Source organism: Eubalaena glacialis, chromosome 9, assembly GCF_028564815.1.
Source record: "Eubalaena glacialis isolate mEubGla1 chromosome 9, mEubGla1.1.hap2.+ XY, whole genome shotgun sequence".
NCBI classification, from domain to species: domain Eukaryota; kingdom Metazoa; phylum Chordata; class Mammalia; order Artiodactyla; family Balaenidae; genus Eubalaena; species Eubalaena glacialis.
The window spans coordinates 109,830,534-109,858,119 of NC_083724.1; the positions used below are offsets into that span (position 1 = coordinate 109,830,534).

At 44.8% G+C, this 27,586-nt stretch overlaps 1 protein-coding gene across 5 annotated transcripts in view; it reads right to left on the reverse strand.

The window, feature by feature from the left end:
• Positions 1 to 247: 247 nt before the first annotated feature.
• Positions 248 to 27,586, reverse strand: part of LOC133098043 (tumor necrosis factor receptor superfamily member 10A-like) — a 39,327-nt gene continuing 11,988 nt past the window's right edge. Inside the window, exons 1-10 of one of the 5 annotated variants that reach the window (XM_061200701.1) lie at positions 13,278 to 13,525; positions 9,976 to 10,081; positions 8,715 to 8,828; positions 7,880 to 7,991; positions 7,025 to 7,098; positions 6,845 to 6,937; positions 6,268 to 6,299; positions 5,616 to 5,792; positions 3,406 to 3,481; positions 248 to 2,248 (exon numbers count right to left, since the gene is read on the reverse strand). In XM_061200701.1, coding sequence (XP_061056684.1) covers positions 1,935 to 2,248; positions 3,406 to 3,481; positions 5,616 to 5,792; positions 6,268 to 6,299; positions 6,845 to 6,937; positions 7,025 to 7,098; positions 7,880 to 7,991; positions 8,715 to 8,828; positions 9,976 to 10,081; positions 13,278 to 13,460 — 1,281 coding nt within the window. In that variant the 5' untranslated portion in view covers positions 13,461 to 13,525 and the 3' untranslated portion in view covers positions 248 to 1,934. The other 4 variants (XM_061200699.1, XM_061200700.1, XM_061200702.1 and 1 more) reach the window with 4 other exon arrangements.

Genomic DNA, 27,586 nt, shown 5'->3' on the forward strand with positions numbered 1-27,586 from the left:
GGAGGAGAGGGAGGGAGGAGGGGCTGGATTCCAGTCCCCCAGGAACCTGGCGCCCGGAAATCCAGAGTCAGAGCAGGAGACACACCCATGCAGGGCGAGCTTGAGCCCGAGGCATAAAAGGGAGAAGGATGGAGCGGGTCACACAGCAAGAACACACACCCCTGCACCCGAGTCACTCAGCACTGTTCTAGAGGAGGACAGGAGGATGGAGGAGAAAAGCACACATAAAATTATATAAAATTGCATATTTAATTTGTTCACGAATTCATAAAATTGCATATTTATATAAAATTATAAAATTTTTAATATAACATTGCATATTTACTTTGGTCACGAATTCATAAACACATGAGTATTTTGTACCTAATGATCTTTCTTGTATTGCTTGATGTTTCTAACAAAATCTTCAAGAAGGGGTCCTCTCATTGAGAAGAGACTTGAACAGACAACCAATTTTCAAGTAAAACTTCACAAGTATCATATTTGCACTGACATAAAGCAATATAGGATGCAAGCTCGTGTTTCTTAAAGATTCTCATTGGTAAAACACACAATAAGCTTGTGAACAAGTGAATATAGCTGACAAACACTGGCAAGGCTAATACTTTAGATGGGCACTCAAGGGAGTCTTCTGAGAAAGGGACAAGTGACCCAACACTTGATTGACAAGAATTCATTTATATTTCCCTCTGAAGATGAAGGCAAAGTGTCCTGCACACAAGGAACAGCAAAGGCAGGAAACACCTGACTTCCAGGAAAGGGAGGGACATCAGGGCCAGGGGCATATAGCACCAAGACCACAGGGGTCGGCCCTTCTATAAACTCAAGTGGACTCCACATGCTATATCCTGATGTGCCTAAATTTCAGGCAATTCCAGTTTTGGCCACATTAGCCACATCAACCTTAGGGAAGACAACACACAAAGCTTTGAGATGGAATAGACCAAAAACCCCTGAGAATTGCTTCCGCCATTAAATTATTGTGCAGCAGTTGGAACACTATGGAGAAGGGTTTAATGGAAGAAAGATATTTTTTAAAAGCAATAAAAGGACCACACCTTAATATAGCAGCCATTTTAGGTCAATTCTCACAGTATTTAAGAACTGGTATTTTTGTGTGAGTCTCTTCTGCAGAAGGCCAAAGCTTCCAAAGGGGCTGAGATCCTTTAATAGCCAATTTAGATAAGCAGGAGGAGGCCCAGGCATGACAGCCCAGTTCACGGACACCAGATACAGGGCTGCACATGGATGCCACTTCTCCTCACTCTCTGCTCACTTGTAAACTCCTACCTATAAAAAATGTAAATATTCACAGAGCTATAAAATTGACATGTTTAAAGTGGGCCCTGTAGAAGTCACCAGGCATCCAAAAGTGACCAAACTTCCTCTGAGGGAGAAGATGCTATCAGTGCTCTCCCCACAGTGGGCTTTTTCTCCTTTCCTTTTTTTTTTTTTTTTTGCTTTTTTTGTTGTTGTTGTTTTGTGTTTGTTTTTGTTCTTTTGTGCTTTTTGTTGTTTTTGTTTTGTTTTTCTTGCCTCACAGCTTTTGGTATCTTACTTCCCCGACCAGGGATTGAACCCGGGCCCTCAGTAGTGAAAACGCAGAGTCCTAACCACTAAACTGCCAGGGAATTTCCTCCTTTTGTATTTCTAATTGTTTTTGATTGCCAGCTCTCATCCAGGTAACCCACGTAAACAACCTAGAAACTATATTTTCAAAATTTCTTTTTTCACTTATATAAATATATATATAAACATAAAAGTACTAAGATTCACAATATGTTTGCACTTTAATGATGTGTATTATGTTACACATCATTAAATGCATACATATCAACATGAATGACAAATACAAATAACAAATACAAATAAAAAGTGCAAGTCTATTAGGATAAAAAAGTGTCTTCAACTGAAAGACTGAGGTCCTCAAACACTCAGGACACAGCAGAGCCTTCTTCGCTCTCTTCATAGACATACTTTCCCGAGTTCAGTAGGTGGTCCTGAATATTCTGCTTTGCCAATCTTTGCCCCAGCTTTTCCAAGGCGTCCAGCAGGGTGTTGACTGAGGCCTCCCGTCCCTTGTTGCTGACCCAAGTATCCAGCATTTCATACAAGGCATCCCGAGGGACCCGGACCCCTTCTCTGACCAGAAGGATCTCATTTTGCGTGAGGCCCAACTTCCTCATGAGCGAATCCCAGGAGTCACACGGCACGATGGTTGCAAAGTCATCAAAGAACAGCCTCAGGTCTAAGTTGGGGGAAAGTCACAGAGACAGAGTTGGGACAGGCTTCAGAAAGGGCAGAGGACCCTCAATCAGGCCTAGACCCCAGGGTGGGACCTCAGGAGCTCCCCCTGCTGGTGAACCTGCTGCTCTGCGTCCCTGACATGCTTCCCATCAGCAGAGAATCAGGCCACACTGCATGGGCCTCACCTGTGCCCAAGGCACTGCAGGGAGTCCAGGTCACCAGGGAGTCCTGCCCTAAGGGGGGGATGAGGGCCCACCAGGGAGGGGAGATGGACGTCATGGAGGGAGAAGGCAGTCTGTGGTAGGAGACAGAGGGCGGGACACAGTGGTGCAACAGACCTCAGAGGAGGGCACCTGCCGTTCTCACGAGAGTGAGGTCCCCCGGCTGCCACCTCTGCACTGGGGACAGAGCAAGGGCCTGGAGGGAGGAAGGTCTCTGACCTCACGCCCAGCTCGGCCTCGCTGACTGACGCTGTGGCAGAGCTAGATGGGGACAGACTCGGAGCAAGAATTTAACCCATAAAATGGAGCAAACACCACCCACCTCCGGGACTGTACTGGGGATTCAAGGAGATGTGTGTGAAATGCAGTGCACACCACCGTCCATAGGTACATAAGGTGGGCACCAAATACAAATCTGTATTTTCTAACAGCTACACTGAAAAACGTAAAAAGTAACAAGTAATAACTAATTTTCATAAAATATGGTACTAACTCAATATATTCTAAAAATTTTCATTTCAACATGTAATCAATATCCAACAAACTGTTAATGAGACATATTACAGTCCTTTTTCCTACCAATTCTTTGCAATACAGTATCGAGTTATACTACAGCTCTTCAGATTTGGCCACAGGTCAGGTGCTCCACAGCCTCCTGCGGCCACTGGGTGCCCTGCTGGACAGCACAGCCCCTTAGATGCCTCAGGGTGGGCCAACCTGGCCCTGAGCAGCAAGGGAGGAGGGAGGGGACACTGTTAGGGGACAGAGGGGTGCAGGGTGGGGAGAAGAAGAGGGGGCAGAGAGGGAATTAGAGTCCCGAAGGTCCAGTGACAAGCCATCCCCTGCTCTGAGTTGCCCTAACAGCTATGGGGACAGCAGTTAGGACACTGTCCCTCCTCCCTCCACTCGTGCTCCACTGCCCGGGGAAAACACTCACTTTCAGTGGGGTCTGCACCGTTTGCTGGAACCAGCAGCCTTCTTCTCGTCTGAGACCCTTCAGCTCCTGCTGGTTCCTGTAAAACACAGTGGAGAACAGCCTTGGTCTTAATCAGGGGTCCTGGGTTCCAGAACTGAGCCCAGCAAACATTGTTCTGAAATTCGGGCATATGCAGCCATAAGTGAAACAAACACACAATGTAGGATATTTGAAGGGAGAAGACAAAATAGTCATTATTTGATACATGATTGTATTCTTACAAAACTCTAATGGTTTAGCAAACATACTTAAATGTGAATGGATGGATGGTTGAATGTTAAAAATTGTAGCAGGGGCTTCCCTGGTGGCGCAGTGGTTGGGAGTCTGCCTGCTAATGCAGGGGACACGGGTTCGAGCCCTGGTCTGGGAAGATCCCACATGCCGCGGAGCGACTGGGCCCGTGAGCCACAACTACTGAGCTTGCGCGTCTGGAGCCTGTGCTCCGCAACAAGAGAGGCCGCGATAGTGAGAGGCCCGCGCACCGTGATGAAGAGTGGCCCCCACTTGCCGCAACTAGAGAAAGCCCTAGCACAGAAACGAAGACCCAACATAGCAATCAATCAATTAATCAATAAAATAAATCTTTAAAAAAAAAAAAAAAAAAAATTGTAGCAGACAATAAATTATATAAAGAATTACAAGAGTCAGATAAACTCATAAGGTTACAGAACACTTGTAATACAAAGACACAGCCTCAACAAGAAATAGGAGAAATTTACCAAAGAAAAACACACATCTAGTTGAGGTATTATAAAACCCTTGACTTGAAAATGCTACCTCTCTTCATAAGAAAAATACAGAATATTTAAAAGATCTCAGTTCTTCCTAGATTAATTTATAAATTAAGGTAATACTCAAAAAATCAGCAGCTAAATAGAGTATAAGGAATGAGATGGTAACTCAGAACAATTCAGGGAGTTCCTCATGTCTTATTTATCACAAAATAAATTCCATTTAGCTTTTTTTTTTTTTTAATTTTATTTATTTATTTATTTTTGGCTGTGTTGGGTCTTCATTGCTGCATGCGGGCTTTCTCCAGCTGCTGCGAGCCGGGGCTACTCTTTGTGGTGGTGTGCGGCCTTCTCATTGTGGTGGCTTCTCTTGTTGCGGAGCACAGGCTCTAAGTGTGCGGGCTTCAGTAGTTGTGGCACGCGGGCTCAGTAGTTGTGGCTCATGGGCTCTAGAGTGCAGGCTCAGTAGTGGCGCACGGGCTTAGTTCCTCTGTGGCATGTGGGATCTTCCCGGACCAGGGCTCGAACCCATGTCCCCTGCATTGGCAGGCAGATTCTTAACCACTGCGCCACCAGGGAAGTCCCTCCATTTAGCTTATAAGCTCTATGCTACCAATCACATCATTTAAAAAAAGCCTACCTAAGAAATTAGAGAATTTTATCTTATCTTCTGTTTGATGAAGGACTTTAAAAGCTCTGAGCAATGAAAAATAAATGTACCGATAAATTTAATTACTTAATATATAAAATTCTGCACATTAAAATACTAAACCAAATGAAAAAACACACATGCATGTACTCATGGGCACAAGAACATGTCTGCTTAGAAAGACTCGTAACAGACAAGACAACAATCATGTGAAAATAATCAAAACAAAAAAAATACAAGTTTAAGTCAGTTTTTTGCTTGTTACCAAAATAGAAATATATTAATGTCATATCAAAACTATTGAAATGATATGACCCCAAACGTCTGTGTGTGTGTGTGTGTACAGTGAAAAATACTTCTATACATTGACAAAGAGAGTTTACTTCTACTAGGAAGCCACCCCACAAACATGTCTATTCATTGAGACAAATACTAATTTTCAAATAGGTTCAACTTAATAATAATTTTGAAATAAATGTGAAATTCCTAACGTGATGAGGAATGGCTTAAAAGCATGTAACAATCACACAGAAAAATATCACGTAGCTTTAATTCCATCACTGAACAATCATGGGAGTGACCACTCTGGCTATTCTAGACACCAGGACAGATGATAAGTAGCATAAGAGCTGCCAGTCGACCATAGCAGGGGGTGGGCTCCCTTCCCCTCCATGACCATGATCTCCCTCCATCACCACTTCCCCATGGGATGGGAGACCTGACCAGCATCGGCCTTTCCCTGTTTCTACCGCAGTCCTGGGCAAGCAGAAGGGCCAGGGCACCACACTCACCAGCAGACGCTTTGCTTCCCCCTGGGACTGGGCCGTGACATCTGTCGGCTTCACCTGCTCTTCTACCTCCTGCTCAGGGACCAGATCAATCAGCGAATCTCTGTTGATCAGCATATTGTTGTGGGCATTGTCCAGAGCCCCAGGACCTCTTAAGGGATGTGAGCGCCAGAAGAGGACCTTGGGAAGGCAAAGAACTGACTCAGGAGTCCATACCCACAGATCCCTGTAGTGTCTGCAGGGGACATTGTGGGTTTTGCCTCCCCACCTACTCCCATGCTGTGCCCCCCAGGTGGGTACAGACTCAGCACATCCAGGGCCCTGCTGATGGCACCAGGACCCTAGTGCTGTGCTAAGGGGGGTTCAGCACCCTTGCCTGACTCCCTCCATGCCCCAGGGTGCATCCAGGGTTATGGGGTGAGGGTGCCTCACAAGCAGTAAGAGGGACAGGGTTAGCACTGCCAACCAGCCTTAGAGCTGCTCTCAACAGGCCAGTTGCTCTCCTACTGTCAGCCCAGAGCCCTCAGGCCACTTGAGAGAGCCAGGGACAACAGTATAGGACAAACTGGGGACCGTGTCCACCCAGGGCCTTCTTGTAGGTGGGAAGCAGTTACTGGGGGCCTGATGCCACCAGGTCCTGGAGAAACCAACTCACTTTGTCCACGCACTTAGGGTCCACACCACGACCTAGAAGAGACGAGGCATCCACCTGAGCAGTGGGGAGGGCCCTCTTGCAGCACCTCCCCCCCCAGGGACAGTGCCAGCGACAGGGTGTGGGCTGGGGGCTCAGACACTGAACAAGGAGCCCCGGGCCTGGTGACAGGGAGCGGGCCATTCCAAGTCTGGAGAACCCTCGGGGAGGGAGAAGAGAAGGGGGAAAATGAAATAAAATGAAACCCATGTAAAATCTCTGTGGGGTTCTGCTGAACGACCCTCTCCACTGACTCTTGTCACCCAGTCAAGGTGCTGACCACCTCTCTGCCCCGGCTGGGGGTCCTGAAGACATTAAGAACTGACCCTGCCCCCCGCTACACCTGACTTGGCCAGGGGCGAGAGGGGACCGACTGTCAGCTGAGATGGGGGACGGATGTGATCCTGGCCTTGTAGGAGCAGGTGAGGTGGGAGGTGGAGGGGGATCCCGGGGAACAAGATCAGAGCCAGGCCAGGAGGAACCGGAGGAGTGGGGAGACGGAGGGGGGCCAGCGCCTCCCCCTTCCCTCCCAGAACCTCACCTTGAATGAAGAACCTCCGGAAAACATATGCGATCAGCACCAGCAGCAGGAGGACACCGGCAGCTACAAATCCGATCACCAGCTGTGAAGCGCCTGAGGAGGGAGAGGGAGTGGTGGGCAGTCTCCGGCTCATGGTCACTGTCTTTCCAGGAACTGGGGCCTCCCCACTGGCCAGGGTACCTGATTTTCGGTCCACACATTTGAGGTCGCTGAAGGGGCTACAGGGCGTGGCCACGACCATCCCATCAGGGCACCTGGGTACAGACACAGGGAGGACATGGAGGGGATCCATCAGGGAAAGCTGGCCAAATGAGGAGAAAGAGGGAGAAAACTCCCACCTGGGGTACCCTGACAAGACAGTGCAGGAGGGACAGGCTTGTCCTGTCTGCAGGGCTGGGTCCCCTCACTACCCCTTGTCGGGTGGGAGAAGGATCTGGGCTTGTGCACTTCAGGCCCCAGGGCTCCTGCTGAGTGTTCAGAGTTGCCCTTTCAGGAGCTGGGCCCCTGGGAGGGGGCATCTCATCCAAGTCAAGGGTCAGAAGGGTGTGGGCACAAGCCAAGCCTCATCCTCCAGTCAAGCTTTAATACAAGGACCCTCTTGTCCTCCACCTGTTGACTCTTCCTACCAATCACAGCCAGCACTGGAGCATCAGAGAAGAGCTAATTACTATTGGCCCCTAAATCCCCCAATAGGAAAGATTCAGATCTTATTGGGGAACAAGGGCTGGATGTGAGGCCAGCTGAGGTGGCTCGGGTTTTATGGGAACCTTGAAGGAGCACACATATGGCCTCATTATGACTTTTGTCTGTGGTAGACACTTGCCCTTCTAGGCTCATTCTGAGGAGGTGTGGGAAGGGGGCCCTGGGGAAGGACACACAGAGGCATGAGGAGGGGCTGCTGCATGCTCAGGAGACCCCACAGGCACCAGGGAGCCCTGAGGAGGTAGGAGGGGCTGCATGGAAACCGGAGAAAGGGGTACAAGGAAACTGGGGGGTCTCTGTGGGTTGGGAGCCCCCTAGGCTCCCATGTCTCACCGGGTGCTGCACTTGTAGCAGAATTCAGGTGCATCTTCTCTACGGAAAGTGCCAGGTTTGCACTGACACTCAGTGTCCTTGGTTGGGGTGCACGGACTTTTCTCTTCTTCCCCTGGAGACCAAAGATAAGGTTTTGGGGGTGTGTTTCCCTCACGTGTCTCTCAACCATTCTTCACCACCCAGATCCCCACCCACTCAGTTCTACTCAGTTCAGGAAGTAATTTGGGGGCCATTTTCTGCAGCAACACACACAGACCATCCAAAGGACAGCCACTGTTCACGTGTCACCAATAGAGGCATATAAAAGGGACCATGCGTCATTATAGATTACATCAGGATTGGGAAGAAAAAGGTTTTAGATCACAAATCAGGAGCAAGAGCCGGGGTGGGGTGGGGCGGGGTGTAATATGAGACACTCTGGATGGAGAGGAACGCTTGGGTGACTTCCCAACACCTGGCCCTGCTGGTCATGAAGGCTGAGAGAGGCTGAGATCCCGGAGCAGAAGTCACAGGGCTCACAGGGGCCTGGCCCAGAACCAGACTCGCCACACAGCTCAAACCCAGCCCTGTCTCACTCACCCAGGCCTCCCGTGCTGTCACTAACCAGCCCCTCCGTCAAGGGACACACTACTCCCCTCCTTCCAACTGATGTTCTGAAAGACTTCCCTACCAGGTGGCATACGTAACACAAATAATTTCTGTTTTCATTTATTTTACTGACCTAAGACAGGGTAGAATGAAGACCTAGCTGGGCTGGAAATCAGGTTTCTGACTCCCCGTTCCATTCAAATCCCATCTCATCACCCAACTGTAGGCATGGGGACATGTTCTGTACCTGATTTGCAAATCCTACAGAGTAAGCAAGAAGAGAGGGTGTTTGAATAATTGGTGTAATCCACCTTATCCGTGCACGGTGTACAATCTCCACTGGCTTCCTCCATATAGAACCCTGGGAAGGAAGGGAAAAGCTGGTGAGTAAATCCCCACAGGATTCCCAGAGGCTGGCAGTGTGGACAGGGCTGCCTCTTTCGGCCATCAGTGGAATCCACACAGGGAACTCTCCTTGACCTGGCTTTAATCTTTTGATTCTACATCTACCACACACCTTAGACCAGTACTGCCAACAGGAGTACATTACTAGCCACACATAAAAGTCACATTCATACTTGGCACACTAAAGAGTAAAAACAAAGGGCTTCCCTGGTGGCGCAGTGGTTGAGAATCTGCCTGCCAATGCAGGGGACACGGGTTCGAGCCCTGGTCTGGGAGGATCCCACATGCCGCGGAGCAACTAGGCCCGTGAGCCACAACTACTGAGCCTGCGCGTCTGGAGCCTGTGCTCCGCAACAAGAGAGGCCGCGATAGTGAGAGGCCGGCGCACCGCGATGAAGAGTGGCCCCCGCTTGCCGCAACTAGAGAAAGCCCTCGTACAGAAACGAAGACCCAACATAGCCAAAAAAAAAAAAAAAAAAAAAAAAATCCAAGTCACTTGTATATTAAAAAAAAAAAAAGAGTAAAAAGAAAGAGGCAATATCCAACATAGTATCATTTCAACATGTATCAATATAAAACAGTGAGATTTTTACTTACTTTAATACCTCACTAAAAAAATAAAACTCATGCTCCCTTCACAGTGTTCAGGGTCTGTGGCCTCCTCCCACCTGTCCCGGTGACCTCTCCACCTTCCACTCACCCCAGCTGCCCCCTAGCTTTGCTCAAACAAGCCCAGCCCTGCCCCTTGGGGTGACAGTTCCCAGGGGCCCCCTCAGGAGCTCTACCTGGCTCTCTGCACCAAAGTCACCATCCCCAGGAGGCCTCACCAACCCCGACTCTGTCCCACCCATCACTCAATTATCCTCACGGTTGCTATCTCATCTCTCTGACTGTCACATTTGTCCATCTGTCTGGGTACCATCCTAGGAGGAGGGTTCCAGGAGGGCGGGGGCCTCGTGCCCTCCACTGGCACAGCGCCTGGCACATGGAAGACTTCCAGTAAGTGCCTGTGGAATAAGAACCAGGAACTGCAGGAATCAGAAGACCAGAAGGACTTGGAGACAAGGGCGGGGTAAGGGCTGGAGATCAGTCTTAGAATGTACCTGGTACACACAACTTCTCTGAGAGGCTGCGTTTCCATCCCTGTGGGGCAGCTAATCGCTGGTGAAATTTTTCCTGCCTTATGTGCATGGCTGAAGCAGCCGCAATCTGTGGAGACAAAGCAGGGACGGGCATGAGTGGCTTCCAGACTCTCATCCCTCCCAGGATGCATCCCACAGTCCCTTGACCACAGCCTGCAAAACGAAACAGAACTGGGGCCTTTCTTCCAGCTATAAACTCTCATGCTTTTCATGTCTGTCCCCTGGCCTTTTGTGCTACCAAGTAACTTACACTTAAATTTTTTTCCTGGTATTCCTTTCTCTTATAATAAAATAAAATATGTTTATTCCAGAAAGTATGGGCAAGGAAAAATTTTTTTAAAAGAATACAGAAACCACAGGGATCCCCTCAGTTAGAGAAAACATCCATTATTTTGTGTCTTTACTTCTTCTATTTGACCATATGTGTAATACTCTCAGGCTCTCTCTCTTTCTCCCATGCGCGTACGTGCACACACACACACATTTTCACGAATGAGTCTTATACTATGCACACACTTTTTCAAAAACAGGATACAGAATCACAGTTGAGTCATGAACTTTTGGCTTTAACCGGACAAGCTGTCCTGGAAAGGAAGCTGTTAGAGTTCCACATAATGAGTCACACAGAGGAAGAACAAACAGGAATACAGGGTTTTGAGATGAGTCTCCGTGCTAACAATGACACAACGGGGCCAGTCGAAAAAATCTGAATGGAGTCTGCGGATCTGATGAGGATTAACGTGTTGATATTAGTTTTCTGATGCTGAAGGCTGTGCTGTAGTTTTGGGGGAGAATGTCCTCATTTGTAGGAAATATACATTCAAGTATTCGGTTATGGGATCTAGCATGTCAGCAGCTATTTTTCACATGGTACAGAAAAAAGGGGGGGGGGGTTTGTATAGTCTTTGCAACTTTGCTTTAACCTGGGAGTGACAAAAGAGAAAGTGAAATTAAGGGGAAAAAAAAAGAAAGAAAGAAAAACAAAGTTACGATGGAAACAGCTTATGTTGAGCCCAGTTCAACTGCCTGGATCTAAACAACATAAAATGCAGCTCTCTTCCACAGAAAAGCCTGTCAAGTATTTGGGGACAGCTAAGCCCACATATGTCCTCTAAGTCGTCCCTTCCCCAGGCTGGGCCTCCTCCGAGTCCCCACAGGTTGGTAGAATCTCCTTTCCCTGCCTTCACAGTCCTATTCCCCCCTCTCTTTCCTGGTTCTCCTCTCACAGGCTCTCTCCCTCAATGTTTTATTATGAACATTTTCATGCATCCAACAAAGTTTAAAGATGTGTACGGTAAACTCTCATATACTCACCACCTAGATTCTGTAACTAATATTTTGCTATATTTGCTGTATCACATATTTCTTTCTTTTTTAAAATTAATTTATTTAATTTTTATTTATTTTTGGCTGCGTTGGGTCTTCGTTGCTGCACGTGGGCTTTCTCTAGTTGTGGCTCGCGGGCTCTAGAGCGCAGGCTCAGTAGTTGTGGCGCACGGGCTTAGCTGCTCCACGGCTTGTGGGATCTTCCCGGACCAGGGCTCGAACCCGTGTCCCCTGCATTGGCAGGCAGATTCTTAACCACTGCGCCACCAGGGAAGCCCCATATTTCTTTCTTTATCCATCCCTCTGTCCATTCTCCTAAGTGTCTTATTTTTATGATGAAATTCACATGTCTGCAACTCAATACTTCAGCATTATGTCAGTAACTTGAGCTCCATATTTCTTTACAGTTTTTTTTCAGTGTTAAGATTTACAAAGAAGGAAATGCACAATTCTTAAGGGTACCATTCAAATAGTTTTTAAAAACGCATACACTTGGGAAACCCAGACCCTCTATCTAGATCCCAGAAATTAGCATTACTACAGAACATTCCTTCACACCCCTTTCTAGGTTATCCTAATCTCCTATGTGACTCCAAGAGGAAGTGGCCTTCATCAGATGGAGGAAGGTCTCTTCTGCCCTGATATAATGAGATGTTTTATCATGACAGGGAGGTTAAGTGTTGTCGAATGCTTTTTCTGCATCTGTTAAGCTGTTCATATAGTTTTTCTCCTTCATGGTGTTAGCATAGTGAAAAACACTGATTCATTTTCAGATGTTATTCCTGTGATTAACCCCACTTGGTCATGGCATGTTTTCTTCTTTAAAAATTCCTGAATTTGGTTTACTATTTGTTTTGTTAAGGAATTTTGCCTCTGTTTTTAGGAAGGATATTGAAAGGTATTAATATTTTTCTTTTCAAATGTTTTTGTCAGGTTTCACTATTAAGGTTATGCTGGGCTTAGAAACTACTGAAGAACTCTTAAGTTGTCTGAAAGAATTTGTGTAAGATTTTTGTCAGTTCTTTTACTGTTTGTATTTTTGCCCCCCCCTCCAACTGCTGCCTAATCTGGGGTCTCCTGGTCATCCACTCCCAGTCTCAGAAATCTCATGGATCCTTGAAAATCTCTACTGGCACTGAGGAATCAAAACCACAGCACTGTGGTGCCCCATTTTTACTTCTTAGACTAGCAAAGAATTAACATGTGGTTTAGTGTGGCAAAGGTGTAGGGAAACAGGCACACTTGTGGACTCTTGGTGTGAGGTAAAATGGTCCAGCCTTCTTCTGGAGGCCAGTTTATCCTTATCTAAACAAAAGTGTAAAATTATCTAACCTGCTGACAGCAATTCCACTTCTAAGGAGTTACCTAACAGACAATGCACATGGCTACACGGACACTTGACAGTGCCTACAGGCACCCAGAGCCATTCATCAGGCAGGGTTCAACATGAGTCCTACCTATGACAAACTGATATTTTAAAAACTAATTCTATATTTTTTTGTGAATACAAAACGTTATTTCTTTTCTGATTTTTAGTACTAATTTGTACAATGAAAAGTACACATTTTCATGATTCCTGTAACCTTGTTAGGCCCTTAATTGTTTTTTTTTTTTCCTGTGAACATATAAGAAACTTCGAAAAGAGCCTCAAACAACCTGAGAAAGCAGTGGAAGTAGGCACATTTTTTTCCATGGTGAGTTTCTTTAGGATGCACACCGATAGTGGTAAATCACACCCAGAGCCTCTAGCTCGCCTCCTAAAGAAGTGGTGAGAATCTGGTCCCAATGGTGAGTTGATTGATGGTTTCTACACAGCACAGGGAGGGTCCTGCCGGGACATGCCCAGCCGTGTCCCGCCCCCCTCCCCCCCCCCCCCCCCCCCGCCCTTTCCCGGCCACGGAGCGCGCCATCTGGCGGGACTCGCGGCGGGGACTCACCGACAGAAGGACACCCCGGACGACGAAGATGAGAACCAAGGTGCCCCGCAGCCGAGGCCTGGGACCGGGGGCGCGCCCTGCCCGGGTGCTCGAGGCGGCCAGTGTGCTCTGTCCCCGCTGCCCCGTGCAGCCGCGGGGCGCTCGCTCTCCAGGTCGCCGCGGAGTGACAGCCGGCAGAGCCATCAGGAATGAAAGTGTGCTTCGTGGGGCGCGGGATCGTCCCTGCCGCCTGCGGGGTGCGCGGGGCAGGGCTCTACGGTCTAAGGACTCACCCAGACCCTAGCTTTATACCCTGTCCTGGGGTTGCGCCATCCGCGGGGGCCAATGAGCTACGCCTTCGTAGCTACGTCGAGTTGACGTAAACATTCACCACTTCTAGCCAATCGCGTGTGGCTCAGGAGAGGAGCCCAGCGACCTGGAGGGCACCTCTGTTTCAAAGAGGAAACTGCTTTGGCGGCTGATGCCCGGGGATGCGGTTTTTCATCAAGGGTCCGGTCTGTGCCTTTGGGAGGTGGGGACAGGGCACCTCCCACATGCTCTGTTGTGATCCGGGCTGTGAGATTCAGAATCTGCGTTCAAGTGGGGTCCTGCCCCTGCCCCTTTGCAGGGCAAATGCCCCACCCGTTCATAAACCCTGAACCACCTGTCTTCTGACTACCGCCTTCTGCCCACTCTCAGCTTCTGCTCCTCCCCGCCCCCCCCTCCATTGACCAGGGCCCCAAGGAGGCCAGAGAACAGGGACTCCCAAGAAGGAGACCCCCCGAGAGTCTGCGGAGCGCCTCCAGCCCCGCTTGGCACAGAGTGGATGCCCTGCACGTATTGTAGGGGTGTGAACTAAGAAACCTTGAATTGTTAGAAAAATCAGTAGACTGCCAGACTCACTTGCACTTTCTGAGATTTAAGTGCTTAGAGAATGAGACAGACCTGGTGGGATTTTTTGCCCTGGGCCTATTCACGTAATTAATGCTAATGATCAATTTACTATCGAACTACAAATAAGTATTTATTTAAAGGCAAAGGATACACACTATATTTTCCTGTTGCGAACTCTACTTTTTAAGGACCTTAATTATCATTAGCATGGCTGTATAAATTTACTTTCGTCACATTTGTTTTATAAACCTGAAGTTCTACCTGATAGAACATTTGGACCCTGGTGAGTACCCCCTCAGGGTTCCCAGCATCTTCCTCTACCGTCTCTCTCACCCTCCAGTGTCTGGGTTGGGCCTCTGATATCTGTGGGCTCTTGCCACGCACTCCATGGTGCAGTTCCCAAGCCCGAGACTGTCCCCCATTCTTCACTGGTGCTGGGCTCTCTATCCTAGGGGGGTGTGAGCATTTACGACACAATGCAGGTACAAATACTTTGTTAAAAAAAAAAAAGTTCCATCAAAGTCTGTTATGGCACCTTTCAGATATAATGATGCAAAATAAAGAGAAAGGAACCTTTATTATGAAAACCTCTTCCACTGAAAGGAATAATCTATTCACGGTGAGCCTGGTTCAAAGCAGAGTAAGTCATCCTCCTCTTCCCTCTATGCCTTTCCTTTCTTTCCTTCATCATTTTGCTCCACAGGCCTACTTCCTATTAGGATGTTGCAGATTGGGAACAAGGGTCCCTGTCCTGTGCTGCACGGTGGTAGTGGTGGGGTGAAGTGGGGGGGGGGGGACCACAACTGGGAGGTGTTCTGGAAGCTGCCCCCTCAGAAGCCTGGTGAGGGCCCAGAAGCCTGGTAGGGAAGTGCTTTTGTATTTGCTGTTTGTCACAGCAATGCCCCCAACCAGATCCTATATTTGATTTTTTTTTCTTTTTTTTAATTGCAGACCAGAATACCAACATGTCCACTGGAGACCTCTGGGTTCTAATCATCCCTGAGTCAATAAATCCCTGTGTGACTTGAGGAAAGGTTTTTTTTTAATTAAAAACATTTAAAAAATATTTTACACACTGCCCCTTGACGCCGGTGGCCTGAGGCAGGTCTCCTATTAACAGTCCAACTAGAGGAGGGGGAGTCTAAGCTGGTCCTGGGGAGGGGAGCTGCCAGAGAGAACCCAAGGCAGATTGGATGGAACTGATGACTCAGGCTGGTGGAGGTCTTGGGTACCCCCAGCCTCGTCACCTACCATGGCACTGAGAACCAAGAGGAAGCAAGAGACATTCAAACCAGCCAGAGGAAATCCTCCCAACCCCTGTGCTAAACCCCACAGTCATGGAGCTGTCTCTGACTCTCTTAACTCTCCATTTGCATACAGTCCTTTTTTCTTTTCTTTTTGCCTTTTGATGCTCTTCACCCATTTCTCCACCCCTCCAACCACCCCACCCCCCCAGGCAACCATCAATCTGTTCTCTGTATTTGTGAACTTGATTTGGGGGTTTTTTGGGTTTTGTGGGGTTTTTTTAAAGATTTTATATGTAAGAAAGATTATATTGTATTCTCTTTCTCTGTCTGGTTTATTTCACTTAGGATAATGCCCTCAAGGCCCATCCATGTTTTCACAAATGGCAGGATTTCATTCTTTTTATGGTTGAATAATAGTCCATTGTGTGTATGTGTGTGTGTGTATATATATATACATATATATATATATGCCACAATTTCTTTATCCATTCATCTATTGATGGACACTTAGGTTGTTTCCATATCTTGGCTATTGTAAATAACGCTGCTATGAACATGGGTGTGCAGATATCTTTTCCAGTTAGTGTTTTCATTTTTTTCAGGTAAATACCCAGAAGTAGAATTGCTGGATCATATGGTAGTTTTATTTTTAATGTTCTGAGGAACCTCCATAATTTTTCATAGTGGCTGCACCAATTTACCATCCTACCAAGAGTGCACAGGGGTTCCCTTTTCTCTGCTGCCTCACCAATACTTGTTATTTCCTGGGTTTTTTTGATAATAGCCATTCTAACAAATTTGAGGTGATATCTCATTGTGGTTTTGATTTGCATTTCCCTGATGATTAGTGATATTAAACATCTTTTCATGTACCTGTTGGCCATCTGTATGTCTTCTCTGGAAAAATATCTGTTCAGATCTTCTGCCAATTTTTTAATTGGATCGTTTGGTTTTTCTTATTGAGTTGTATGAGTTGCTTATATATTTTGGATATTAGCCCTTTTTCAGATATATGATTTGCAAACATTTTCTCCCATTCAGTATGTTGCCTTTTTGTTTAGTTGATGGTTTCCTTTGCTGTGCAGAAGCTTTTTAGTTTGATGTAGTCCCACTTGTTTATGTTTGCTTTTGTTGCTTTTGCTTTTGGTGTCAGATTAAAAAAATCATTGCCAGGACCAATGTCAAGGAACTTACTGCCTATGTTTTTTTTCTAGGAGTCTTATGGTTTCAGTTCTTATGTTCAAATCTTTAATCCATTTTGAGTTAATTTTTGTGTATGGGGTAAGATAGCGGTCCAGTTTTGTTCTTTTGCATGTGGCTTTCCAGTTTTCCCAACACCATTTGTTGAACAGAAGTCCTTTCCCCATTGTATATTCTTGACTCCCTTGGCATAAATTAATTGACCATATATGCATGGGTTTATTTCTGGGCTCTCTATTCTATTCCATTGATCGATGTGTCTGTTTTTATGCCAATACCATACTGTTTAATTACAATAACTTGGAAATATAGTTTGCAATCAGGAAGCAGGATGCCTCTAGCTATGTTCTTCTTTCTTAAGACTGTTTAGGCTATTCGGGGTCTTTGGTGGTTCCATACAAATTTAAGATTATTTTATTTATTTATTTACTTATTTATTTAATGTTTATATATTTTTTAAATTTTCTTATTAGTCATCCATTTTATACACATCACTGTATACATGTCAATCCCAATCTCCCAATTCATCACACCACCCCCACCCCCTGCCGCTTTCCCCCCTTGGTGTCCATAAGTTTTTCCTCTACATCTGTGTCTCAATTTCTGCTCTGCAAACCAGTTCATCTGTACCATTTTCTAGGTTCCACATATATGCGTTATTATACGATATTTATTTTTCTCTTTCTCACTTACTTCATCCTGTTTGACAGTCTCTGGATGCATCCACGTCTCTACAAATGACCCAATTTCATTCCTTTTTATGGCTGAGTAATATTCCATTGTATGTATGTACCACAACTTCTTTATCCATTCATCTGTTGATGGGCATTTAGGTTGCTTACATGTCCTGGCTATTGTAAATAGTGCTGCAATGAACATTGGGGTGCATGTGTCTTTTTGAATTATGGTTTTCTCTGGGTATATGCCCAGTAGTGGGATTGCTGGATCATATGGTAATTCTATTCTTAGTTCTTTAAGGAACCTCCATACTGTTCTCCATAGTGGCTGCATCAATTTACATTTGCACCAACAGTGCAAGAGGGTTGCCTTTTCTCCACACCTTCTCCAGCATTTGTTGTTTGTAGATTTGCTGATGATGCCCATTCTAACTGGTGTGAGGTGATACCTCATTGTAGTTTTGATTTGCATTTCTCTAATAATTAGTGATGTTGAGCAGCTTTTCATGTGCTTCTTGGCCATCTGTATGTCTTCTTTGGAGAAATGTCTATTTAGGTCTTCTGCCCATTTTTGGATTGCGGTGTTTGTTTCTTTAATATTGAGCTGCATGAGCTGTTCATATATTTTGGAGATTAATCCTTTGTCCGATGAATCATTTGCAAATATTTTCTCCCATTCTGAGGGTTGTCTTTTCATCTTGTTTATGGTTTCCTTTGCTGTGCAAAAGCTTTTAAGTTTCATTAGGTCCCATTTGTTTATTTTTGTTTTTATTTCCATTACTCTAGGAGGTGGATCAAAAAATATCTTGCTGTGATTTACATCAAAGAGTGTTCTTCTTATGTTTTCCTCTAAGAGTTTTATAGTGCCCAGTCTTACATTTAGGTCTCTAACCCATTTTGAGTTTATTTTTGTGTATGGTGTTAGGGAGTGTTCTAATTTCATTCTTTTACATGTAGCTGTCCAGTTTTCCCAGCACCACTTATTGAAGAGACTGTCTTTTCTCCATTGTATATCCTTGCCTCCTTTGTCATAGATTAGTTGACCATAGGTGCGTGGGTTTATCTCTGGGTTTTCTATCCTGTTCCATTGATCTATATTTCTGTTTTTGTGCCAGTACCATATTGCCTTGGTTACTGTAGCTTTGTAGTATAGTCTGAAGCAGGGAGTCTGATTCCTCCAGCTCCGTCTTTTCCCTTCAAGATTGCTTTGGCTATTCGGGGTCTTTTATGTCTCCATACAAATTTCAAGATTTTTTGTTTTAGTTCTGTAAAAAATGCCATTGGTAATTTGATAGGGATTGCTTTGAATCTATAGATTGCTTTGGGTAGTATAGTCATCTTCACAATATTGATTCTTCTAATCCAAGAACATGGTATATCTCTCCATCTGTTGGTATCATCTTTAATTTCTTTCATTAGTGTCTTATAGTTTTCTGCATACAGGTCTTTTGTCTCCCTAGGTAGGTTTATTCCTAGGTATTTTATTCTTTTTGTTGGGATGGTAAATGTGAGTGTTTCCTTAATTTCTCTTTCAGATTTTTCATCATTAGTGTATAGGAATGCAAGAGATTTCTGTGCATTAATTTTGTATCCTGCAACTTTACCAAATTCATTCATTAGGTCTAGTAGTTTTCTGGTGGCATCTTTAGGATTCTCTATGTGTAGTATCATATCATCTGCAAACAGTGACAGTTTTACTTCTTCTTTTCCAAATTGTATTCCTTTTATTTCTTTTTCTTCTCTGATTGCCGTGGGTAGGACTTCCAAAACTATGTTGAATAATAGTGGTGAGAGTGGACATCCTTGTCTTGTTCCTGATCTTAGAGGAAATGCTTTCAGTTTTTCAACATTGAGAAGGATGTTTGCTGTGGGTTTGTCGTGTATGGCCTTTATTATGTTGAAGCAGGTTCCCTCTATGCCTACTTTCTGGAGAGTTTTTATCATAAATGGGTGTTGAATTTTGTCAAAAGCTTTTTCTGCATCTATTGAGATGATCATATGGTTTTTATTCTTCAATTTGTTAATATGGTGTATCATATTGATTGATTTGCATATATTGACGAATCCTTGCATCCCTGGGATAAATCCCACTTGATCATGGTGTATGATCCTTTTAATGTGTTGTTGGATTCTGTTTGCTAGTATTTTGTTGAGGATTTTTGCATCTATTTTCATCAGTGATATTGGTCTGTAATTTTCTTTTTTTGCAGTATCTTTGTCTGGTTTTGGTATCAGGGTGATGGTAGCCTCATAGAATGAGTTTGGGAGTGTTCCTTCCTCTGCAATTTTTTGGAAGAGTTTGAGAAGGATGAGTGTTAGCTCTTCTGTAAATGTTTGATAGAATTCACCTGGGAAGCCATCTGGTCCTGGACTTTTGTTTGTTGGAAGACTTTTAATCATAGTTTCAATTTCATTACTTGTGATCGGTCTGTTCCTATTTTCTATTTCTTCCTGGTTCAGTCTTGGAAGGTTATACCTTTAAAAGAATTTGTCCATTTCTTCCAGGTTGTCCATTTTATTGGCATAAAGTTGCTTGTAGTAGTCTCTTAGGATGCTTTGTATTTCTGCTGTGTCTGTTGTAACTTCTCCTTTTTCATTTCTAATTTTATTGATTTGAGTCCTCTCCCTCTTTTCCTTGATGAGTCTGGCTAATGGTTTATCAATTTTGTTTATCTTCTCAAAGAACCAGCTTTTAGTTTTATTGATCTTTGTTATTGTTTTCTTTCTTTCTATTTCATTTATTTCTGCTCTGATCTGTATGATTTCTTTCCTTTTGCTAACTTTGGGTTTTGTTTACTCTTCTTTCTCTAGTTCCTTTAGGTGTAATGTTAGATTGTTTATTTGAGATTTTTCTTGTTTCCTGAGGTAGGCTTGTAGAGCTCTAAACTTTCCTCTTAAAACTGCTTTTGCTGCATACCATAGGTTTTGGATCGTCGCGTTTTCATGGTCACTTGTCTCTAGGTATTTTTTGATTTCCTCTTTGATTTCTTCAGTGATCTCTTGGTTATTTAGTAATGTATTGTTTAGCCTCCATGTGTTTGTGTTTTTTACGTTTTTTCCCCTATAATTCATTTCTAATCTCATAGCATTGTGGTCAGAGAAGATGCTTGATATGATTTCAATTTTCTTAAATTTACTGAGGCTCGATTTGTGACCCAAGATGTGATCTATCTTGGAGAATGTTCCGTGCCCACTTGAGAAGAAAGTGTAATCTGCTGTTTTTGGATGGAATGTCCTATAAATATCAATTAAATCTCTCTTGTTTATTGTGTCATTTAAAGCTTGTGTTTCCTTATTAATTTTCTGTCTGGATGATCTGTCCATTGGCGTAAGTGAGGTGTTAAAGTCCCCCACTATTATTGTGTTACTGTCGATTTCCTCTTTTAGAGCTGTTAGCAGTTGCCTTATGTATTGAGGTGCTCCTATGTTGGGTGCATATATATTTATAATTGTTATATCTTCTTCTTGGATTGATCCCTTGATCATTATGTACTGTCCTTCCTTGTCTCTTGTAACATTCTTTATTTTAAAGTCTATTTTATCTCATATGAGTATTGCTACTCCAGCTTTCTTTTGATTTCCATTTGCATGGAATATCTTTTTCCATCCCCTCACTATCAGTCTGTATGTGTCCCTAGGTCTGAAGTGGGTCTCTTGTAGACAGCATATAGATGGGTCTTGTTTTTGTATCTGTTGAGCGAGCCTGTGTCTTTTGGTTGGAGCATTGAATCCATTCACGTTTAAGGTAGTTATCAATATGTATGTTCCTATTACCATTTTCTTAATTGTTTTGGTTTTGTTTTTGTTGGTCCTTTTCTTCTCTTGTGTTTCCCACTTAAGGAAGTTCCTTTAGCATTTGATGTAGCGCTGGTTTGGTGGTGCTGAATTGTCTTAGCTTTTGCTTGTCTGTAAAGCTTTTGATTTCTCCATCGAATTTGAATGAGATCCTTGTGGGGTAGAGTAATCTTGGTTGTAGGTTCTTCCCTTTCATCACTTTAAATATATCATGCCACTCCCTTCTGGCTTGTAGAGTTTCTGCTGAGAAATCAGCTGTTAACCTTATGGGAGTTCCCTTTTATGTTATTTGTTGTTTTTCCCTTGCTGCTTTCAATAATTTTTATTTGTCTTTAATTTCTGTCAATTTGATTACTATGTGTCTCAGAGTGTTTCTCCTTGGGTTTATCCTGTATGGGAGTCGCTGTGCTTCCTGGACTTGGGTGGCTATTTCCTTTCCCATGTTAGGGGAGTTTTCTACTATAATCTCTTCAAATATTTTCTCGAGTCCTTTCTCTCTTCTTCTGGGACCCCTATAATGTGAATGTTGTTGCGTTTAATGTTGTCCCAGAGGTCTCTTAGGCTGCCTTCATTCCTTTTCATTCTTTTTTCTTTATTCTGTTCCACAGTAGTGAATTCCACCATTCTGTCTTCCAGGTCACTTATCCGTTCTTCTGCCTCAGTTATTCTGCTATTGATTCCTTCTAGTGTAGTTTTCATTTCAGTTATTGTCTTGTTCATTTCTGTTTGTTCTTTAATTCTTCTAGATCTTTGTTGAACATTTCTTGCATCTTCTCGATCTTTGCCTCCATTCTTTTCCCAAGGTCCTGGATCATCTTCACTATCATTAATCTGAATTCTTTTTCTGGAAGATTGCCTATCTCCATTTCCTTTAGTTGTTTTTCTGGGGTTTTATCTTGTTCCTTCATCTGCTACATAGCCCTCTGCCTTTTCATCTTGTCTATCTTCCTGTGAATGTGGTTTTTGTTCCACAGGCTGCAGGATTGTAGTTCTTCTTGTTTCTGCTGTCTGCCCTCTGGTGGATGAGGCTATCTAGGAGGCTTGTGCAAGTTTCCTGATGGGAGGGACTGGTGGTGGGTAGAGCTGGCTGTTGCTCTGGTGGGCAGAGCTCAGTAAAACTTTAATCCACTTGTCTGCTGATGGTTGGGGCTGGGTTCCCTCCCTGTTGGTTGTTTGGCCTGAGGTGACCCAACACTGGAGCCTACCTGGGCTCTTTGGTGCGGCCAATGGCGGACTCTGGGAGGGCTCACACCAAGGAGTATTTCCCAGAACTTCTTCTGCCAGTGTCCTTGTCCCTTGGTGAGCCACAGCTGCCCCCCACCTCTGCAGAAGACCTTCCAACACTAGCAGGTAGGTCTGGTTCAGTCTCCTATGGGGTCACTGCTCCTTCCTCTGGGCCCCGATGTGCACACTACTTTGTGTGTGCCCTCCAAGAGTGGAGTCTCTGTTTCCCTCAGTCCTGCCGAAGTCCTGCAATCAAATCCCGCTAGCCTTCAAAGTCTGATTCTCTAGGAATTCCTCCTCCTGTTGCCAGACCCCCAGGTTGGGAAGCCTGATGTGTGGCTCAGAACTTTCACTCCAGTGCGTGGACTTCTGTGGTATAAGTGTTCTCCAGTTTGTGAGTCACCCACCCAGCAGTTACGGGATTTGATTTTATTATGATAGCGCCCCTCCTACCGTCTCATTGTGGCTTCTCCTTTGCCTTTGCATGTGGGGTATCTTTTTTGGTGAGATACAGTGTCTTCCTGTCGATGATTGTTCAGCAGTTAGTTGTGATTTCGGTGTTCTCGAAAGAGGGAGTGAGAGCATGTCCTTCTACTCAGCCATCTTCCTTACCTCAAGTGTCAAGATCATTTTTTTCTATTTCTGTGAAAAATGCGATTGAAATTTTGATAGGGATTGCATTGAATCTGTAGATTGTTTTGGGTAAATGAACATTTTAACAATATTGATTCATCAATTCCATGAACATTTACTATTTTTCCATTTATTTGTGTCTTCTTCAATGTCTTGTAGTTTTCAATATACAGATCTTTCACTTCCTTTGTTAAATTTATTCCTAGGAATCTTATTCTGTTTGATGCAATTGTAAATGACATTATTTCCTTAATTTCTCTTTCTGAGGGTTTATTATTAGTGTAAAGAAATACAATAGATATTTCTATCAATAAAGATAACTTTATTGAATTCATTTATTAGTTCTAAGAGTTTTTGATGGAGTCTTGAGGGTTTTCTATATATAATATCATGTTCTCTGAGAATAGTGACAGTTTTACTACTTTCTTTCCTATTTGTTTTTTTTTTAACATCTTTATTGGAGTATAATTGCTTTACAATTGTGTGTTATTTTCTGCTTTATAACAAAGTGAATCAGCTATACATATACATATATCCCCATATCTCCTCCCTCTTGCGTCTCCCTTTCTTTCCTATTTGGATGACTTTTATCTCTTTTTCTTGCCTAATTCCTCTCGCTAGGACTTGTAGTACTATGTGGATAAAAGCTGTGAGAGTGGGCATCCTTGTCTTATTCCTGATCTTAGAGGAAAAGTTTTCAGATTCTTGTGAATTATGCCACGCAGAGAACTTCCAGATAAGGAAGACACCTCTAGATCAGCAAAGGGTAACTACTGCCCTTTAGTTACAATCGAAAAACATTACACAACATTCAAATACCACTCAGCTGCTCTCAGACCTCTCTTGTGAGGGAACTATGCTTTCAAAAGCCCAGTCATATGTGGAACCCTCCCCTTTTGGGGAAGGACACAGAGGGGAAGCCACAAGAGTGGATCTGCTTTTCAGGAGGGCAGTAGTTGTGACGCTCATTACTCTTTCTCCCGGGGCAGATGTGACTCGGATGGGTGACTCCATGTGTCACCCCATCACCTCTTTTGGGCATCTTTTCATGGACAGATTCCTCCCTGTCCTTAGCTGCAGTCAAGAGCCAACCAGGACAATGCTGGAGAGAGATTTCTTATAGGAACATTTACGTATTATCTGATTGTTGCAATAATGGGACATTTATTTTCTACAAAATACACACAAATTTTGATGAGACTTATTTGAGAACTGCTGCTAACAACATTCCTGTTCATCTTATATTCCCAAAAGAGAGAAGGAGAAAATTAAATGCATGGTGAGTGTTGAAGGGGTTTTAGGTTCTCCATGAGGAAGGTGACCTAGGATCCTCGAGAACGTCTTCTGCCTGGATTATTGGCCAGCTAGAAGAATCAGAACCACGCAAGTGTAGAGACCACCTCACTGGAGCCAGTGGGCATGAATTCACCCACCGACCCCTATCTCTGGCCCTTTCAGGCCTGCCTGGTGGTCAGGGTCTGAACAGCCCTTGTGGGTGCTGTAAGAGAACTGCTGAGTGCTTTGGCCTCGGAGGAAATCTCATGACATTCCTGTGTATGCTGAATGTCACCATCACTAGGCCCCCTAGTGCCTGCGTGACACAGGGAGTATGTGGAGAGAGAAGGAGTCTGGTTGGAGATTTAGTGGATGGAGGATGCAACTAATAGAAACAAAGAGTGGCATCCTATCCCTTTGTCCACATAATGTAACCCAATCGGGGGTGACATCCCATCACCTTGGCATTTTCTTGGTGAGAAGCAAGTCACAGATTCTGTCCATACCCACAGGTGGGATTACACAGGGCTGGACTCATTGGTGGTCATCTCAGGGTGTGTCTGCCTCACGGATTATTTTAAAATCAGAAGAAAATTTAACGTAAAAGTAACCTAGTAATGGATCATCAAAACATGTACAAGACAAGGTACGAGAATAGAAAGGGTTCCAAACTGTAAAGCACAAGTTTGATGAGCTGGTTGTTTTCCTAATGTACACTGAAATATTGGATATATATTGTGCCTGACTTTTAAAATGAAATAAGAATCCTGCATGTTCTCCCTTAAACATACCTTTGGATATTGTTAAAGATCCCACCTGTTGGCACTACTGCAATATTCTACATTCTAAATGGCAGTAAGGTAGATTAGGACTTGGGCCCATATGACAGAGAAAAGTAAGCAGATATAGATGGAAGATGTTAAGTGTAAAGTTAATGATCAGGTATATAATTGAATATTTTTCTCCTTTAAATTGATACACTAATTTCAGTACACTTCTTTTCTTTAAATAAGGGAAGTTGGAATAACCATAATGGTAGTAATGATTGAACAACTCACAAGACAGCAGTGGGTGCAGGAAGGGATTTTCCTGGGGAAACCTCAGGAGCCAGGAGATGCAGGTCCCTGCTTGCTGCTGCAGACCAGGGCATACAAGATGGAGGTGAGCTTTGTCTGGGCCACTTCCCTTCCAGGGATCTTCCCTCCCTGTGGTGAGGACATTCCCTCCCTAAGGATGCCCTGATCCCTCTCAAGGTGTGAATACTTTGCCAGGGTCTCTCCTCATCCACCTGCAGGGCCCTGAAGAGCTCTGTGCAGACATGCCACTGTCCCAGCCCCAGCATGACCCTCTGCCTTCTCAACCCCAGTCCTGCGCCTGACCTTTCTCCAGCATGGGGCTAAACGAGTGCACGGAATCAATTGTGAGGAACCCTGACCATAGCTCCCCCAAAATCTCCAGACCAAAATGAATGAGCTGTTGGTAGGAACCAAAATAGTGCACATGTATGTGTGTGTATGTGTGCATGCATATGTGCATGTGTGTGCATGTATGTGTGTGTATGTGTGTGTGTGTAGAGGAAAAAATACCTCTATAGCTTAACTCAATATTCCACTTCTTCTAGGAAGTTACCTTAAGAACATGATCAAGAATCTAACTGAAGATATATTTTCAAATATATTCACAAGTTCTTGGCTATCAGGATGCTGGTGATTGAGCTTTGGGGGAGGGGATGGTTGCAGGGCTCCAACATAACTATGGACACTTGCCATCTTGGGAATGCAGGTTATCTTCCTCACCTTCAGAGGTGACCCCACAGAAGGTTTATTGTCTGCGTTGGGGTGGGGAAGTTGGGGCAAAGGTGAAATGCAGGAGAAAAGGTACAGGGCTGGAGAATGGGAATGTCCTATAGTAAGAGGACACCTAGTACTGGTTTGGAGCAAAAGGGAAGGAGAAAGGGGGATAATTGAGCAGGAGCAGATTGTCGAGGAGAGGAGAGGTGGTACTCGAGGACTACGGAAGATTAAAACAGCAGGTTGTGGTTTCCATGCCTTCAGGGTGAGGCTGAGGTACCAATGGGCAGGGGCAGAAGGGCAGCCTCTGGGGGTGGGGGATGCAGCTCTGTACTCAGCACCTTGGTTCTGGGAAGGGGACAGAGGTGGAACCATGGAGCCTTCCAGAAACTCTAAGTGAGAAGGAGAGCTAGGGCCTAAAGTCCAGGGGAGAAGAAATGGGTCTCTGTTAGGTTGCAGGGCTGAGTCACTGGGCCCACTGATGAGGATGCAGAAAGGCCAGTGGGGACAGAAAGGGAAGGTGGCCCAGGAGCTGCAGGAGGCCCCCAGGTGAGGGGGTCACAGAATGACCCCAGCAAGCAGGGGCCCCACCCCCACTTCCCAGCAGCTCTGTCAGAGCCGGTCTGCACCTCCAGGGAGCCCAGCAGGCCCAGGTGTGGCCCAGAGACATCACCTGGGGAGGCTGTGGGGAAGCCGGGCCAGGCTGGGGTCCCTCTCCCAGGGGAAGGGCAGGGAGGAGAGGGAGGGAGGAGGGGCTGGATTCCAGTCCCCCAGGAACCTGGCGCCCGGAAATCCAGAGTCAGAGCAGGAGACACACCCATGTAGGGTGAACCTGAGGCATAAAGGGTAGAAGGAAGGAGCCGGTCACACAGCAAGAAAACACACCCCTGCACCCGGGTCACTCAGCACTGCTCCAGAAGAGAAGAGGAGGATGGGGGAGAAAAATAAACACACACACTTTTTTTTATTTAAAATTACATATTTTGGTCATGGATTCATAAATATATAAATATTTTGTAGCTAATGGCCTTTCGTGTATTGTTTGATATTATTGACAGACTCTTCAAAGGGATAATCAACTGCTTCCCTTTCAAGGAGAAGAGATAAACCAGGGACACTGTGATTTCCTAAATCAATTCTTCCACTCCCATGCACATGCAGGGGCTATCTATGTGTTCTTTTGTCTTATCTTCAAGTTCACTGATCCTTTCTTCTACCTGTCAAGTGTGTGGTTAAACACCTCTAGTGTGGATTTGCCACTTCAGCTATTTGACTTTTCAGCCCTACAATTTCGTTTTGGTTCCTTTTGATATATTCTATTTTTATGGACACATTCCCTGCAGTAATCCTCACTTCTTAAGTGTATGCTTCAGCTTTGACAGCTGTATGCAGCTAAGTAGCTATCACCCAATCAAGACACAGAACATTCCCAGCACCCCACACAGCTCCCTTCTGCCCCTTCTAGTCCTTTCCCACCCACCCCATCAGGAGACAGGCACTCCCTCCCAGGCTATATGTGACTCAAATGAAGAATATATATGAGGGCACTTTGGAAAATAGAAGTAAAGGTTATTCCACAAATGCAAAGGTGCTTT